The sequence below is a fragment of the Saxophila tyrrhenica genome, assembly GCF_035928015.1.
Source record: "Saxophila tyrrhenica strain CCFEE 5935 chromosome Unknown scaffold_13, whole genome shotgun sequence".
Classification (NCBI taxonomy): Eukaryota; Fungi; Ascomycota; class Dothideomycetes; order Mycosphaerellales; family Extremaceae; genus Saxophila; species Saxophila tyrrhenica.
Window position 1 is genome coordinate 281,373 of NW_027041745.1, and position 15,475 is coordinate 296,847.

At 54.4% G+C, this 15,475-nt stretch overlaps 8 protein-coding genes across 8 annotated transcripts; 2 read left to right on the forward strand and 6 right to left on the reverse strand.

Annotated features, from left to right (window-relative positions):
* Positions 1–121: 121 nt before the first annotated feature.
* LTR77_008090 (uncharacterized protein) lies at positions 122–1,956 on the reverse strand (the record flags this gene model as incomplete). The annotated part of the gene is made up of 3 exons (XM_064805324.1): positions 122–853; positions 987–1,093; positions 1,299–1,956. 3 exons carry the CDS (start codon positions 1,954–1,956, stop codon positions 122–124), a joined length of 1,497 nt encoding a protein of 498 aa, XP_064656429.1.
* An 883-nt stretch (positions 1,957–2,839) lies between these two features.
* LTR77_008091 (uncharacterized protein) lies at positions 2,840–4,860 on the reverse strand (the record flags this gene model as incomplete). The annotated part of the gene is made up of 5 exons (XM_064805325.1): positions 2,840–3,865; positions 3,921–4,085; positions 4,211–4,509; positions 4,561–4,711; positions 4,789–4,860. The coding sequence occupies 5 exons, from the start codon at positions 4,858–4,860 to the stop codon at positions 2,840–2,842; spliced, it is 1,713 nt and encodes a 570-aa protein (XP_064656430.1).
* Positions 4,861–5,421: 561 nt separating this feature from the next.
* Positions 5,422–6,356, reverse strand: LTR77_008092 (uncharacterized protein; the record flags this gene model as incomplete). Its single annotated transcript, XM_064805326.1, has 2 exons — positions 5,422–6,010; positions 6,061–6,356. 2 exons carry the CDS (start codon positions 6,354–6,356, stop codon positions 5,422–5,424), a joined length of 885 nt encoding a protein of 294 aa, XP_064656431.1.
* Positions 6,357–7,914: 1,558 nt separating this feature from the next.
* LTR77_008093 (uncharacterized protein) lies at positions 7,915–9,678 on the forward strand (the record flags this gene model as incomplete). Its single annotated transcript, XM_064805327.1, has 4 exons — positions 7,915–8,061; positions 8,116–8,220; positions 8,273–8,780; positions 8,882–9,678. The coding sequence occupies 4 exons, from the start codon at positions 7,915–7,917 to the stop codon at positions 9,676–9,678; spliced, it is 1,557 nt and encodes a 518-aa protein (XP_064656432.1).
* Positions 9,679–10,049: 371 nt separating this feature from the next.
* LTR77_008094 (uncharacterized protein) lies at positions 10,050–10,799 on the reverse strand (the record flags this gene model as incomplete). Its single annotated transcript, XM_064805328.1, has 4 exons — positions 10,050–10,391; positions 10,439–10,566; positions 10,614–10,680; positions 10,728–10,799. The coding sequence occupies 4 exons, from the start codon at positions 10,797–10,799 to the stop codon at positions 10,050–10,052; spliced, it is 609 nt and encodes a 202-aa protein (XP_064656433.1).
* A 126-nt stretch (positions 10,800–10,925) lies between these two features.
* On the reverse strand, positions 10,926–11,386 carry LTR77_008095 (uncharacterized protein; the record flags this gene model as incomplete). Its single annotated transcript, XM_064805329.1, has 2 exons — positions 10,926–11,100; positions 11,283–11,386. The coding sequence occupies 2 exons, from the start codon at positions 11,384–11,386 to the stop codon at positions 10,926–10,928; spliced, it is 279 nt and encodes a 92-aa protein (XP_064656434.1).
* A 935-nt stretch (positions 11,387–12,321) lies between these two features.
* LTR77_008096 (uncharacterized protein) lies at positions 12,322–13,083 on the reverse strand (the record flags this gene model as incomplete). The annotated part of the gene is made up of 1 exon (XM_064805330.1): positions 12,322–13,083. One exon carries the CDS (start codon positions 13,081–13,083, stop codon positions 12,322–12,324), a length of 762 nt encoding a protein of 253 aa, XP_064656435.1.
* Positions 13,084–13,372: 289 nt separating this feature from the next.
* Positions 13,373–14,186, forward strand: LTR77_008097 (uncharacterized protein; the record flags this gene model as incomplete). The annotated part of the gene is made up of 3 exons (XM_064805331.1): positions 13,373–13,561; positions 13,609–13,677; positions 13,728–14,186. The coding sequence occupies 3 exons, from the start codon at positions 13,373–13,375 to the stop codon at positions 14,184–14,186; spliced, it is 717 nt and encodes a 238-aa protein (XP_064656436.1).
* Between the last annotated feature and the right edge of the window lie 1,289 nt (positions 14,187–15,475).

The window sequence follows — 15,475 nt, forward strand, 5'->3', positions numbered from 1 at the left end:
CTAGCTGGACGGGCTGTTGAGCGGTCTCGCGACCTGACCAAGCTGGTATCTCCACATCTTCCTGTAGTCCAGGCAATGGATCCGGCGTTGGGATTGCTCCCGGTTCCATGCCGACCCCTCCCTACTTGTCGCACCTTTCGGGAGTGATTGCACGAACCCTCTCTTCAAGCCTTTCCATGCGGTCGTTGAACTCTCTCGGGATCCGGACACGTTGAAGGTCCTGTCCTTCATGCCTCGACGGATGCACCTGCAGCTCAGCGTCCGGGTTCTGCAGGTGATAGATGACCTCTGCCGGGTCCTGAACATGCGAGAGTTCACGGATCCGTGGATATCCAAGGGAACTAGTGATCGCTAGCGGCTTTTCACCACCTTGTTGGGTAGTCGATAGATCAACGTTCGTTGTATTCGGAGTTTCCAAACGCACATCTGGCGACCCATATGGCTTCGTGGCCGACGGCGGCTTTGTCACAAGCCACCCGCTGCCTTGACCCAGCGTGGACTGCTTGCCAGGAGCAGAACTGTCGCTAGTCTTACGTGGTTGACGATGATCCGCAGCTTTGCCGTAGCGTGGAGGACGAGCGGCAGTACCATAGGTGCCAATTGACGGCTTGGGGTGGAGCATTGCCTGCTCGTTGGTATCTTTCATGACCACGTCATCATCTTCACGAGTCACTGCGCGCTTCTTATTCGGGCTCGGTGGATCCTTGGCTGGCGAAGACCTCCGCTTCGGTGTTATTGGAGTCTTTTCATGCTCGCTAGACTGCGTCGCCGGAGTGCATGAAGGTCCTGTGCTTTCGCTAGGGTCACTGTGCTCCTTGCAAGTGCGAGGAGACAGAGCAGTAAGCTTTGGACGCTGGTTTACATCAGCTTTGCTACTCGGAGAGGCAAATATTGGCCTTGTGAAACTAGTGGACGTCCTGAGTGATGCGCCGGGTGGCACAGATCTGGTGAGACTTAAGTTGTTCAGCCTGGTCTGCTCTGCTGACCAAAGGAACGAGTCTTGCCTTCTCGGGGCCGTTGGGCGCCCCGAGAGACGCGCCAGGTGGTGGGTCCTGCGAAGGCTGCTGAGCGGCGTCGGAAATGCTCACTACACCTGAGCAAAAGACAGCGTAGTGCGATTTCGTGTTGTGATTCGCGCTTCCTCTGATCGTTACCGACCCTGGCGAGCTACATGTTGAGTCGAACAGCTAGGAAGGAGACGCAAACGAGGGGAGTGACTGAATTGCTCGACAGCGTCGGAACCAACTCTTTTGATGATCTGGAGTCTTCTTATTGTCCGTTTGTACTCGGTTGCCCACCTTCACTCTTCCCTGCTGCCTTTCCACTAGCCTCCCCATTCACAGCTTTCCGCTCACACCACTCTTTGAGATCTCTACACATATCCTGCGTTCGATCTCTGAACGGCTCCTCCAGCTTCTTCCTCACAATCTTCGCAACCGGCCCGCTGAAGACTGACCACGTCCTGAACACCGTCGTCCCATCCCCCACCTCTTCAATCTCGTTGATTGTCTCATTCCGCATCAGAAAGCCCGGCGTCGTGATCGCGGCGTTGTCCAGCTGCCACCGCACCCTCGTGATACATGGTAGCTGATGCCCTTCCTTCGACAGCTTCAATTTCTCCAGCAACGTAACGACCTGCCGCACCTCGGTCTTGTAAGGTGGGTTATCCGTGAGCTTCCGGTAGAAGATCATGCATGAGCCGCCCGTGATTCGCTTGTGCGCGCCGTCCCTGATGCCATGTGGGTTCGGATTCTTCGTGATCTTCACATCGTAGACGAAGCTGTTCCATTCTTTGTAGTCGCCCACGTTGAGTAGGGCATCGTAGACTATGCTGGGATGGGCATTGATCTTGACTTCGGAGTACGCTGAGAAGAGGCCGCCGCTTGGGATGTGCTTGCTGGCGCGAGGGCCAGTGAGTTTAGGGTTGCGGAAGTCGTCGCCCTGAAGAGGGGCCATACTGGCTTGTCTGTTATGGTCTGTTGGTGTAGGAAGAGAACAGAGGAAAGACTGGTATACTTCACCACCGCTCAGAGCGCTACGGAGAGGCGAGGGAGGTGCGATTGTCGTGGAGACGGTAGGACGCCTATATCAATCTCATTGCTCGCCTGCGCTCAACCAGCGCCACCGACGAGAGCGAATGTTGACGAAATGATCAGTAAGGTGTTGATGGGCGCCGCCAATTCGGTATCGGACCCACCCGGCTCGAGCCTAAAGTATCCGACGTCTTGGTCAGCAGCCTTTCTCGACTTCATCTTGTCTTCTTCCTATCTCATTTTGCCCTTTCCCGTAAACAAAACAATTGCGAGGTGTTGAGGCTTGATGAGGATGCACATAGATATTGACACGACCCAAGACTGGGAAAGTCCTCTTCCACGGCCTTCCAAGCCCCGCAATGAGGATGGACAGTTCTACGAATGCCCTGCCGGACTTGAGGTCTGGTCCAGCGTACTCGGCAGATTCATCCACGACCATTACTCGAGATGGCTTCAACATCGGAGTGGTCCATGTATTGCTGCTAGCGTGGTAACTTCATCTGCTCTGACAGAACGCAAAGGCAAAGCACGGGGACAAGGGAACGTTTGCGATCTGGCTTGTCAGAAAGGGGGTGCATACATCCGTCAGGCTGGTTCATCGGTAGGTTAGAACTTGTTGCACTCACTCTTCCTCAAAGAGCCATGGCTAAAGCCGATCAAGTCGCTCTCAATAGTTGCACGAGTTGTTATGCACCTGTTGTCCCTTTCAAGATTCGATGTCTCTTTGCGCAGCGGAGAAAAGGGTAGATAGGGGTACGTGAGGTACCACTTCTCGTTCGAGACGCTTCCTGTTACTCAACATGTCGTCAAACAAGCCGCTCTTTGAATTCAACCATCGGCCCGCTTCGATCCGACAAGAAGCGATCGAACAGCTGGAATTCCTGCCTCCTTTTCCTTTCCTCCCTCCAGTCATCCTTCTGATCTTCAGGATCCATCACAGGCACACTGCCCTCCCTCCACGCCTTGCTGTTCTTCATCACCTTTCCAGTCGCTGCATCCTTGGCCAGCCGCACGTCGAAGCGATGCAACAGCATGAACAACGCTGCGTGGAGCTCCAAGTAAGCGAGCTGGCGGCCGATGCAGCCTCGTGCTCCTTGCGAGAAGGGACTGAAAGCCTCTCGAGCAACCGAAACAGCCTCCGATGAGCGAGGAATGGCTGATGAGGCTGCTTCGTCTTCTGACGCAACGAGCCAGCGCTCGGGGTAGAACATGTCTGGTTCCGGGTAGTATTCTGGATTATGATGGATGGCATAGGTGGGAACGCCAACGACACTTCCTTCCGGGATTAATTCCTCTCCAATTCGGATGCCGCCCTTCAGCACTTCACGTGGCAGCAGTGAAGGGACCGGTGGCGACAGGCGTAGCGTCTCATCGATGACTGCCCGAAGGTACGGCAACCTGATCGTCTCGAACGGCGTGATCTCTCCATCACCGCGAGAGGACGCAAAGGACATGATCTCCTTCACTAGTAATTCCATGACCCGAGGATTGTGGAGAAGATAGAAAAAGGCCGCTGCAAGGGTAGTCGAGGTGGTGTCTGCACCGGCGGCTATCAAGAGGCCGCTCTCGGCTGTCAAATGCTGTCGACTGAAGCCTTCGCCTGTCTGAGGGTCCTTTGCATTCAGGATGTAATGCATCATATCCTTGCGTGCGGAACTATCGTCGTCACGGCCAGCTTTTTCTTCCTGCGCAACACGGTCGGCCAGGACCTCATCCGAGTACTGGTAGAACCTCATCTCGTCCCTCGCCATGCTACCTCCAATCCAGGGCTTGGCGAGAATGCCGCTACCCAGGATTTTACGCAGGATGGAGCCGAATGGGAGACTTGCGAACTGGGATCACGACTGGTCAGACGAGAGGTACAACTTTGAACTGGCGCATACTCACAGTGTAGATGAACGCTGTACCATTCATCAGAACACCCGGAACGAAGCGGTGTTCTTCGCTCGTCATACAGTTGAACCTTCTCCCAAACACGAGGTCACCCATGATGTCGTAGTTGAGATAGGTCGCCCATTGCGACATGTTGAACGGTGAGGACCATTTCTCATCCTGTGGAACCAAAGGGTGAGAGAGTCAGCAAGCCTCTCGATACTGCAAAAGAGCTTACAGGGTATCAAAGCGCCACATGCAATGTGATGGTGCTTTGGAAATCCCTCTGACAAACCATTGCTTACCTTAATGCTTTCTTGTATTATTTCCCGGAACGTCTGCACATTCAAGACGAGGTATCTTTCCGCGGACCTCAACCCTTTCTCCGTAAAAGCATGCTCTATCACCCGGCGGCGGGAGGCGTGCACATTCCGGTCAATCTCGGCGTGGATGCTGTCCTCGTCTCCCGCCGAGGCCTCGATAATGGAGTACCATTTTGACTTCTGGACGTTGCCTTTGCGGTTGAAATACACTTCTTTTACCGCAGAAACGGTGTTGAAAGATAACGTGTTCGGACCAACGCGGACGATGGGACCTTCTTGAACTTTAGAATTGGTGGTTCAATACAAACGGACGACTGCAGAGGCTACCGTACCATACTTTTCGTGACCTTTCAACAGATCGAGATGCCGGTCGCCCGTCGCTGTTTGATACACGATGGACCATTCTGTGAGTTTGGCGATCAATGGACCCGGGTACTGGGCGAGGGGATGGAGTGTGAGACGGTATATGCAGAGAACGAAGACCTGAGGTTTGCATAGTAGGGTCAGTTGAAAGTTTCCACTTCCTTTAGAGCTCTGCTGAGCAAAGGTATGAAGCTTACGTAGATTGGAATCGCAATGCCCAAGAGCAGCAACGACTGCCACCAGGAAAGTGAAGAAAGGAGAACAGCCATGTCGATCTTTCTTTACAGACAATGACTTCCTGTGTGTACGTAGACGGGCTCAACCGCGGTGTGAGTCGTCGACCTCCAGGTACGGATATTCTGAAGAATGGAACCTTTCCTCCCACTCTCCAGACCCCGCATAAATCTTATCAGGCACTGCAATGCAAGTGGTTTGTCGGGCCTGGGGTTAATGAACTCCACCGCCGCTAAAACTGACGATGCTTTTAGATCGCAGTAGTGTGTCGTGTGGAATCACGCAGCTAGATAGCTCAGCATTAGCGTGCAGCTCCAGGAACCAGCTCCTGGCCGTGCCGGCCGTGATCAATCTTCTCGAGTTCCTGATATGTTTTGAATGAGCCTCGGCGAACTACATGGATTAAATCTGGGCTGCTTGGCCTCAGAGAATGAGTTGAGCTCGGACATGGGATGCACAATAAAGCTGCAACGCTTCAGACGTTCAAGCCTATCACCATTCTTTAGCGCACGCTAAAGGACGGTAGTTGAATGGCGACGAAGTGAAATCAGATGCCGGACCCAGCGCATCGTCCGTCAAAGCTGTACATACACCATCTACTCGATAAAATTCCTCGTCCTCGTTGCATTGGGTTCATCATTCAGCTGCGGCGGCTGCGTATCATCCTCCCGGGTACCAGGTGCGTTGTATGACACTTCCCATGTAACAGTCTGTCGAATGATGTTTTCCTGCGATCGATCGCTCCCTGCATCTTCCGAGACCGTCCTTGGGTTGTGTCTAATCACAGTCTCGCCGTTGCCATAATGAGAAGGCTTCGAAAGCACACCTCCCCGTCTACTCCCATAGATTTTCAGTGGTTCGTCTCTTTCACTTCCTGCGTTGGAAATGCTTTGCCGTGACCTGCCCTTGCTCGATCCTCGCATCTTCCTCGACCCGGCCGAGCTCTTCTTCATTCCTCCTGACGCATTGCTCAGAACATAGTCTCCGCCGTTGATCTCTGTCCCGAATCGGCCGGCTGAGAGGTTTGCGAAGAAGGCACTGAGGCCGAGAATGATGGCTGTGAGCACTGAGAGGTTCAAGACGAGTTGTTGTAGAACCACCGGAATCAACATGGCTCTAGTCTGGTCTGTAGAGCCCAGTTCTCCCGCGAGTGACACGAGCTGGGCAACTGTAGCGACGCACACCCTGCTTTTGGTCAGGAGACAGGAAGGAGAACGTGGTATGGATGTACTCACAAAAGCCGGATGCTCCACAAGCATGACAACTTGAACTTCTGCTGCCTTTTCATGGAGAGGTTCACGAGCACAGGTGTGAATGAGAACGCGAGCAAGGCGTCCGTCAGCGCATTCGTGACTGTCACGGGGTACCACATCGCTCCGTCCGCACATCTATCTGGTGTGTCAATCTCCTGATTGACTGAGCCGCATTGAAACGCAATTCCAAGGACACTGAAGATAGTCCAGATGGCGATCACGCCGCAACCGATGGTTATTGTGTACCTTGTGTAACGGTCCGTTGAAGTGCTTCCCATCAGGCGTCGCTGGAGCAGTAACACAGAGGACTTTGCGAAGGCCATAGATATGATAGCCAGGAGTTCGGATGCGTACGAGTACTAGGTTAAGGGGGTTAGTATACGGAGAAGGGGAGATTCCAGCAATGAGACCGACCTTGTAGTAACGATGAAGAGAAGCATCATTCAAAGTGGACATGTGCCTTCCCAGGCCTGATGTGACTGATTCCGCTACCAAGATAGTTTGAGCGATTGTAAGACTCTGATCAAGCTCGTTAGTATTCTTACTCCTGATCGTTTGGATGTGACACTGCGAGCACTCACCGTGGCGACGACGAGAAACGCATCGTCAAGCCCAAGTTTGGATCGTCTTGTGTGCAGTCTGATTGCGCAACACAACGAAGTGATTATTGCCAACGTGAAAGTAACGACAATCACAATCGCTCCTCGATCTGCCTCAGTATTGGCGAAGAAAGGTGGTTGCTGGGCTGCCATGCCGTAAACTTAACAGAAGCTCAGTGCTGTACGCCGTGTAACGGTCGAAGTCGACACTTGTCGATAAATTGCCTGTCCAACACTACATGTTGGCGTTGAGAGGCTAGTTATCGCTGTCATAGGGCTGCGATGGGATACAAGCGCAGTTGCATGGGAGCTGCTCTCGAATCTGCCTAGGTTTCCTGAATGAATATGGTCCAAGGGCTGAGACATGCCGCGCTCAATCTCGTCCCGTCCGTCGGTTCGACGACAGGATGGCACACTTTCGGGGTCTTAGTGCGCTCGCTTCGGCATCTCTGATCACAAACGAGGCTACAATGTCAGGGCAAGCTGTCGACAATGCAAACGGCCAGCCGGACATCCAGTTGTGTTCTCCAAACCCAGATCCGCCCAGAAAAGCCACATCACTCCCGTCGGCGGGCTGTCTTCGTCTGTGAGAAGATCCATTCACTGCTCGCTCTGACCCGTTGGGTTGATTGATTTCGTCGCTGTCGACAGTTAACAAGAAAAGTCGTCTGTTCTTTCGTCCAGATAAGCTCAACATGGTTTGCAACCCGACCGTGGCTTGAGATCCCCGTCCGTGGCGACCACGCTATAATGCACTACCAACACTATAGCCGGGGAGCTCGCCGGAGGAGGATCTCCGGTCCAAGCCGCTTCTTGGGGTTTCGAGATGCACCAATTATCGTTTCGCTCTTCTCAACTGTCGTCCACAGCGTGCCTCGAGCATACACCCCCCGAAAGCTAGGTCGTGGGGGCCTTTAGATCCGACACCAACGGCATGCGGCCCAGGAGTCTCTTGACTCGACCAGCATCTGCAGGCCAACAACCCAGACCTGCAGGCCTGTATGGCCGCGGCCTCGAGCTCTCACGCATCGCTAGCTATCAGTTGCCGTTGCCGTAAGCGAACCCTTTGCACCCGAGCATGGCATCGTTGTCTTCTGCTCGATGTTCCACCTTCTTTCTCGTTCACGCACTTTGTGAGGCTCCTTGAGTGCGAGCCCGTCTGTCTGTTCTTCCGCCTCTTTTCCAATCCAGATCGGTACCTTTGTTGAGAGACGGACGTGTCTCTGAGAGGAGAAGCATGGATACCAGAGAACAGATTGAGCTAAAAAACTACAACAACGGTGTCGTTGAGACAGTTGATCTTCGAGATGGCAATGGGAAGGAAGAACAAGGGCTATCAGCCAGCCAACAACAACGCAGCAACGGGCTGAATCTCTCGCTTGACGTGAGCTGCCTCATGGACCCGCCTACAAACCACGATTCGCTGATGTTTGAGTAGAAATACATCAACTTCCTGCCGACGGTGGCATTCAGCGGCAACCTTCAATGCTCGTGGGAGGCAGTGGCAGTGTCTTTCCAGGCTGGATTACTCAATGGCGGACCGGTGAGCTCATACCTTCTAGAAGTTCTAACAGGCTTCTCGCTAATTGTCTCAGACATCTTTAGTCTACGGCACCCTTCTCTGCTGGATTGGAAACCTTGCAACCGCAGCCTCCATCGGAGAGATGGCGTCCATCAACCCAACCGTCGGTGCCCAATACCGATGGAGCGGCCTCTACGCACCGCCAGGCATTATGTCCCCTGCCTTTTGGGGGCTGATCACCGGCTGGGTGACCGTCTTCGGCTGGATAGCTGTGGTTGCGCAGCCTGCCTTTCTCGTTGGAACTATCATTCAAGGCCTGATCACTCTCAACGTCGACAGTTATGTCGCGCAACCGTGGCACGGCACGATGCTCACCTGGGCGGTGCTTGCCGTTCCAGTACTCTGCAACGTCTTTGCTCGGAAGGTGCTGAACAGCATCGAAATCGTCGGTGGGATTACCCACACGGCATTCTGGATCATCTGGGTCGTTGTCCTTACCACTATGGCACGTCGAAGCTCGTCGGAGTATGTTTTTGAGACAACCTACAGCGGTGCGGCGTTCGGAGGATGGGAGAACACTGGTGTGTCTTGGTGTGTCGGGCTGCTGACAGCTGCCTTCCCCCTGTCCGGTAAGCTGCCGAACCTCTTCTCTGAATTCCCAAGCCCGTGCTAACGGTTTCAGCCTTTGATGGTGTGATCCACATGAGCGATGAGGTCAGAGACGCCGAACGGAAAATCCCTCAGAGCATGGTTCTGTCTGTCCTCATCAATGGTGTCATGACATTCGCGACTGTCATCGTCTTGCTGTTCTGCATTGGCGACCCCGTCGCGGCGCTCACCAGTCCTACCGGCTATCCCGTGATCGAAATCCTGCGCGAGGCAACGCAGTCGAAAGGAGCTGCGACTGCCCTCATGCTCATGCTATCATGGAACGGCATTGTCGCTCTCTTCTCCTCGCTGGCATCCATCTCCCGCTTGACTTGGGCCTTTGCAAGAGATCGAGGCCTCCCGTTCCCGACGTTCTTCGGTGCCGTACACCCACGCCTTCGGATCCCTCACAACGCATTGGGGCTCGTTGTCACACTCGTGGTCCTCCTCATGCTGATCAACATTGCGTCGCTGTCTGCACTCTTCGCCATCCTATCGCTCGCGAACATGGCGCTTTACGGATCCTACCTGCTTCTTGTGACCTTCTTTTTCCTCCACAAGCTTCGAGGCGGACCACTTGTCCTTGGACCGTTCCAGCTGGGGAAATGGGGCTACGCAATCAACGTCTTCTCGATGGTGTTTCTTGTCTTCATCATCATCTGGCTGCCATTCCCACAGTTTATGCCGGCGACAGCGGCCAACATGAACTATGCCGGTCCCATCTTCGGGATGGTTATCCTGCTCGCTTTGGTGGATTGGTTTTTTTGGGGCCACAAGCGGTTCAGTGTTCCAACGACGGAGTCTGTCTTTGTTGAAGAGATACATGAATAGATAGCATTGCAAACGATTGGGGCACTTCGCTCCCTCCCCCTGCTTCAGCCACTTTGCGTGGGACATCTTCAAATTTACGAACGAACATTAGAAGGATCACCGGGACACCGCGCTGCAGATACGAGATTCTGTGAGAAGCAGAGAACTGGTTCCCACAGCACGGTTGTGGTTGTAGCGCAACAACGACAACAAAATGAGAGTGAGTGTGGTTGGTTTCTTCCACGTGCTGGATTGCAAGTCTTGGTCAAGTGAGTGTTTCTGTACCATAGGTCTTGAGGGTGGAATAATGCAGGTAGGACTACAACAAGAACGATACATTATCACGACTACGTCAATGGGTAGAAGTCAATTCACTGCAATCCGTTTCCATGCTATCTGAGCTGTTGAGCTTTCGTCTCGGCTTTCGCTTGCTGAACACTCGCCGGGGCCATCGACGGTACCGCCGGTTTCTCTATCGCGTATCTAGAACTCAAGATGCCCCTTCTCAAACTTTTACACACCATGCGCTCCCTATACCAGCCGCCCGCAGGCTTCGGATAAGTGCTGTCGGGCTGCCACTTGTCGGTAGCAGCAGCGACGTCAGCTCCCCAGCCAGTGCCTTCACCGATCTCCTTCTGATCACCACCTTCTTTCTGCTCATCGCCATCTTCCTTCTGCTCATCACCACCTTCCTTCTTCTCAACAACAGTCTCCGTCTTCTTATCAACATTCTCCTGCTCATCAACGCACTGCTTCTTCTCACCGCTAGCCTTGTCTTCACCCCACTGCTGCTCATCACCACCCTCCTATCCTTCAGACCGCCCATCAACCTTGCCGGCGTTGTGGTGACCCAGCCAAGTCTCGCGGTCTTGACGCAGATGCGCTGGGTACTCTGACTCAGGCAGTCTCCTTCTCATCATCAGCAGATTCCTCCTCTTCGCCTTTCTGCTTCTTACCACCCTCAGCTACTGGAACCCTGACACGCTCGAAGTGCTTGTAGAACTCATCGCGGTCGCTGCGGAGCTGGATGGGGCATTTAGACTCTTCAACAACGCGAATCGGGGCGATACCTGACGCTCCTGCACGCACCAGAAGACGTAGCGGACTGGCGGTGGCGCGCTACAGTCGTCGATACTGGTCATGTCTTTGAGGAGATTGCCTTCACACTTGCCGCCAATGGTCCAACACCCTTGCTGACCGCGTGTGATGGCTACGTTGAGCCTGCCAGGAACCGAGGTGAAGCCAACGTCGGCCCTCACATCTGCGTCCTATACGGCCAGGTCGACGAAGATGAAGATGGTCTCGTAGCCTTGCGCAGTATCGATGATGAAGACCGAAGGGAAGTGCTCAGCGGAAAGACCGTGCTTCTTCGCCAGCCGGCGGAAAAGCCTCAGCCACCATTGCTGTGTCTCCTTGTACGCCACAAGAACGTAGCACTCCTTGCTGAATCGGTCACCCCAGACCTTTTGCAGCTACGCTCACGCATTGTCGCAGAACCACTTGGCATGCTCCAGAACGACCTTGGACAACGCACGCTCATTGGCAAGGCGAGTGCCCTCCACGGCGACATAGTGTGTACGGAAGTGTGTACGGAGTGCAGACTCGGGCACCTCAGTCCCGCTTACCGGTGCGAGAATGTTGTTGAGGGCTTGAGTGAATCCCGGAGCTGCCTCTTCAAGAGTCCGATTGGCTCGCTGATGCGTGCGAAGCTGGCTTCGTAGAACTCCATGTTCTGGAAGCGGACGACCAAGTTGTGCATGCGGCTCTGAATGGTCAGGCGATTGATGCTGTCTTTGCTGTCGAAGGGGAAGATATTATAAGAGCGGATTATGGTAGGTAGTCTGCAACGTTGACGGAACCTGTTCTCCTCGCAGATGGGGTCTGATATGCTCACCTTGACCAAGACGTGGGTTCTGGAGACATGCTTAGATCTCGAGAACTGGGAGAAGTATTTTCGGCTCGGTCGAATAGGTTATACAGGGTTTTCTGGTCAGCAGCAAAAGGTTGGAGAATGTTGCCACTATATCAGCGATGCTTCTTGTACTGGGGAGAGAGCTTGCATATTGCCGCGTTCTCTTAGACCGAAACTGAGTTGTGATGCCTCTGGTGTCCCTTTCAAGCCTTCTCTAAGCAGCGGAGAAGATGGTCCATATAGGGGTCGGTGAGGTGCTTCTCCCCGTTCGACACACAGTGTTTGACGAGCAAGCACAATCAACGCTTGGCTTGTTTGTTAGGGTCCAAGCATTGTTTGTTAGTATCTCAACAAGCACAAGCAAGCGGCCGAGTTGGTTAATCAATAAAGCTGCTTGTATATGCTTGCCAAGATGTAGAATAGGACGACAACCTTCCTAAAGGGGAAGTACTCCGGTCAGGTGATCGACAAAAGGATCCCGATATTCGGAAGAGGGGCGTGGGGCGTGGGGCGCTCATGGAGATCACGCTCTGCAGATGGGGCGCCAGCAGGCTGTACAAGCTGTCGCCACCTGCAGTCGGAAGGCCAGGCAGGCCAGTCTCCGGCCGTGACCGTTCCGTTTCGGGCGCCTGTGCTGGTGCTTTGCCCTTTGAAGAAGTGGAAGTCTCCCCTTTCCGCGCGTCACCTCGGTCTTCTGGGTGAATGTCTTCCATGGATTCGGCTTGCTTATCTGGCCTATCGGAGACCTCCATCTAATGCTGCTGCTCATCCGTTCGGGAGTTGGTTGGGCTGGGCCGAGGAGCGGACTGATCCCTGTCATCGGAAACAGTATCTCGGTCGTCAGGCTTGTTAAAGCCGGGCTTAGCCGTATTGGTAGATGGACTGGACTTGGTCCTACCGCTCGGAGGAGCAGACTTTGGTGTGGACTGCGGCGCAGGAGTAGACTTTGCTGTGGGCGGCGCAGGAGCAGGCTTCGATTTGGGCTGCGTCGCAGGGGCGGGCTTCGATTTGGGCGCCGTGGGCGCAGCGCTACCGCTCGGAGGAACAGCGCCCTCTTTCGAAGGGCCAGGCTTTGTCGTGGTCTCATTGACGCTCGGCAGAGGCGGCTTTGGTTTCGCTTCTGATGCAGTAGGCTTCGCCTGGTTGGTGGGTGCAGGCTCAGTTCTGTCGCCACTTGGAGGACCAGTCTTCGTTTTGGTTTCTGGAGCGCCTGACTTTGCCTCATCTCCTGGGGAGCTGGGCTTCGTTTCAATAGCAAGTGGACCAGACTGATCTCTGTGGATAGAGGAGGGACGATCGTGCTCAGCACCAGAGACACCTCCTTTGCCTAAACCCTCCATCCACCCTTTGCCTTGAGGATGGAAAGAGAATCTCTCCCCAGCATCAGTGAGCCAGGTTGGAGCGGAGTCAATGAACCCGGACGGAGCCCCTGCGAGGTCCACATCCATCCAGACGACGGCGTGTGTGGCCTGACCAGACTGTGGTTGCCTTTTGAATGTCTCCGGGGTTTTCATCGCCGCGCGCCTCTTCGCAGCAGCAGTGCGGCTTGGAGATTCACCAGGCTCACCATGATCCGCTTGTCTCTGAGGCGAGTGCCGTTTTGGGGTGCTTGATGGGGTGTTTGGATTTTGGAGACCCGATGGTGCTGAGAAGGGGTTTTGGCGGGGGAGTCCGGTTCCTGGAGGGGTTGCCAGGATATCCGGCAATCTGGTGGTTGTGTGCCGCCTCAATGGGTCGTCGTGTGGATGGGTAACAGATGCCCCATTGTTCCACCCCATACATCCTCTCTCTAACAACAACATCATGTCGAAGCGCAAGGGCCGCGGGCAAGCTGCCAAAGGAAGCACCAGCCGGGGAAGCAATGCGAAAGGACATGGTGGGCAGAGCAGCAGGAACAACGCTGTTCCTGGCCAGCACCCCCACGATGCTCAAGCGGTGCGCGATACAGCACAGAGACAAGCGGAAAGGGCCCGCCAGACAAGGGAAGAAGCTGTGAGTATGCCCGCGGCTGGTGACATTGACGTTGCTGATACTGTCAGTATACCGGAAAGCTCCAGAGGCAGCAGCGAGAGAAGCGTTTCTTCAGCTTCCGCATCACGTGCGAGAAGGTAGGCACCGAGAGATTAATGATGCAGCCAACCACTGTACTGACGTTCAGCCGGCTTGGCGCAAGACCGTGAATCGGAAAGCACACACCATCACGAGCAGAGGCCAAGTCCATGATGTGCCGGCAATGGAGGGCGCACAAGCCGAGGTTTGGACCACTTTGCGCGCGGATAATGCGATCACATACCGCGTGCTCATCGACAATCAGAAGGGGCTGAACTTCTTCGTGTCCTTGAAAGACACCAAATGGGCTCGAAGTGAAGGGGATTCCAACGAGCTGTTCAGGCGCTTGAAGCGCAAGAAGAACACAGCGAAAGCACTGACTGCCGCAGAGGCGAGCTGTGCGTTCAGGGGATGGGAATTGGGTTTAACGAAGATCGAAGCAGAGGTGGCGGCACTCCATCCACTATGTTTGACAGCAGCTCTAGACTTCCTCGAACATTGGAGGGCGCACAAGCCGAGGTTTGGGCCACTTTGCGTGCGGACAACAAGGGTCCGTGATTATCAGTGAGCACACGGTATGTGACCGCAATTTCCGCGCGCAGTGTAGTCTTTTATGTTTTACCGGCTTCGCTTCTGCCACGTCGACGGACGGAGGGACCAATCTGCTGTGCAAACATCGAGCGCCGGTAATCGTGGATCGTAGTGGTAGGCAGTCCAGATAGATTGCCGCGCTGACAGTAACGATATTCTATCTTTCACAGACTTTCAATTGTATGGTCGCGAGGCTGGAACGGCGCCGTAGAGAATGCGCCTTTGGAGGTCGTCGACCGACTGTGCCGGAAAGGCTACCGTGCCGTTGGAATCAACTCTCTGTAATCCACAGAGCATCGTTCCTACGCCGGCGATGATGAACGAGGGCCAGAAACTATCGAAAAGGCCGTCGCGCTGTAATGAACGGTTTTCTGTCTTCCACAGAGGCTCGTGTCCCACGGCGGGTACGTGCAGACGCCAGATGAATGGTAGCGTAGCGTTTAGCGCACGCCATCCCGGGGTGGACGCACCCGACCGAAGCTCGGAAGTCCCCAGTTTTGTCGACTTCACCTCTTCACATGCGTGTCACTTGGTGCTGTTGGGTGCAGAACAAACATCGTGAAGCAAAGAGAATGCTCTGGGAGTATCGCAAAAATCTCGTTGAGTTCGTTGATGTCTGGATTTGGGTGTGTAATGCCAGTCTCGGAGCTGTAAAGCGAGTTCCCGGAAGCCTGCAGTGCTCCGCTTAGGTGTCTTGTATGATGCGTTTGAAGTCAATGGAAAGAGGCAAGTATGCAAGGTAGGTTGATGATGTCGTCTCTCTCGTATGACAGAAATCGAAGCGGCCAGTCCGTGTCCTTTCGTCTCTTTTCAGCCCGATGGTGATACGATTAGCACGCGGCGTCTGGTTTCTGCTGTTAGCTTGTCATCAACCGGGCAAACGGTCGACACTTGAAGCGACCCACCAGGTCGGAACAAGTCATACAAGAGACCTTCTCACAGAGAACGATAGCCCCCCGACGAGAGTGATGTGGCCTTTTTGACCGCAATTTCGCGTCGGAGAAGACTGCCGCGTGCCCACGAGGTGTCCGGTTGACCGCTTTCACTGTCTTTGGCCTGCCGGGCAAGGAAGCTATCGCGCTACCCGAAGACGTTTCTCTTAGCAGGTCTCGCACTCCGTCGTCTCCGAAAGGCTGCGGGCAAGTCGTGGGGTGACATGTGTTGCGGCGCCAACGCTCCTTCCCAATCCAGCGTCGCAGCAGGCCAGTCCAGTCCAATGTCAGCAGACAGCTGGCCGCGCTAGTGCCATGCCTTGGCGCACAACAC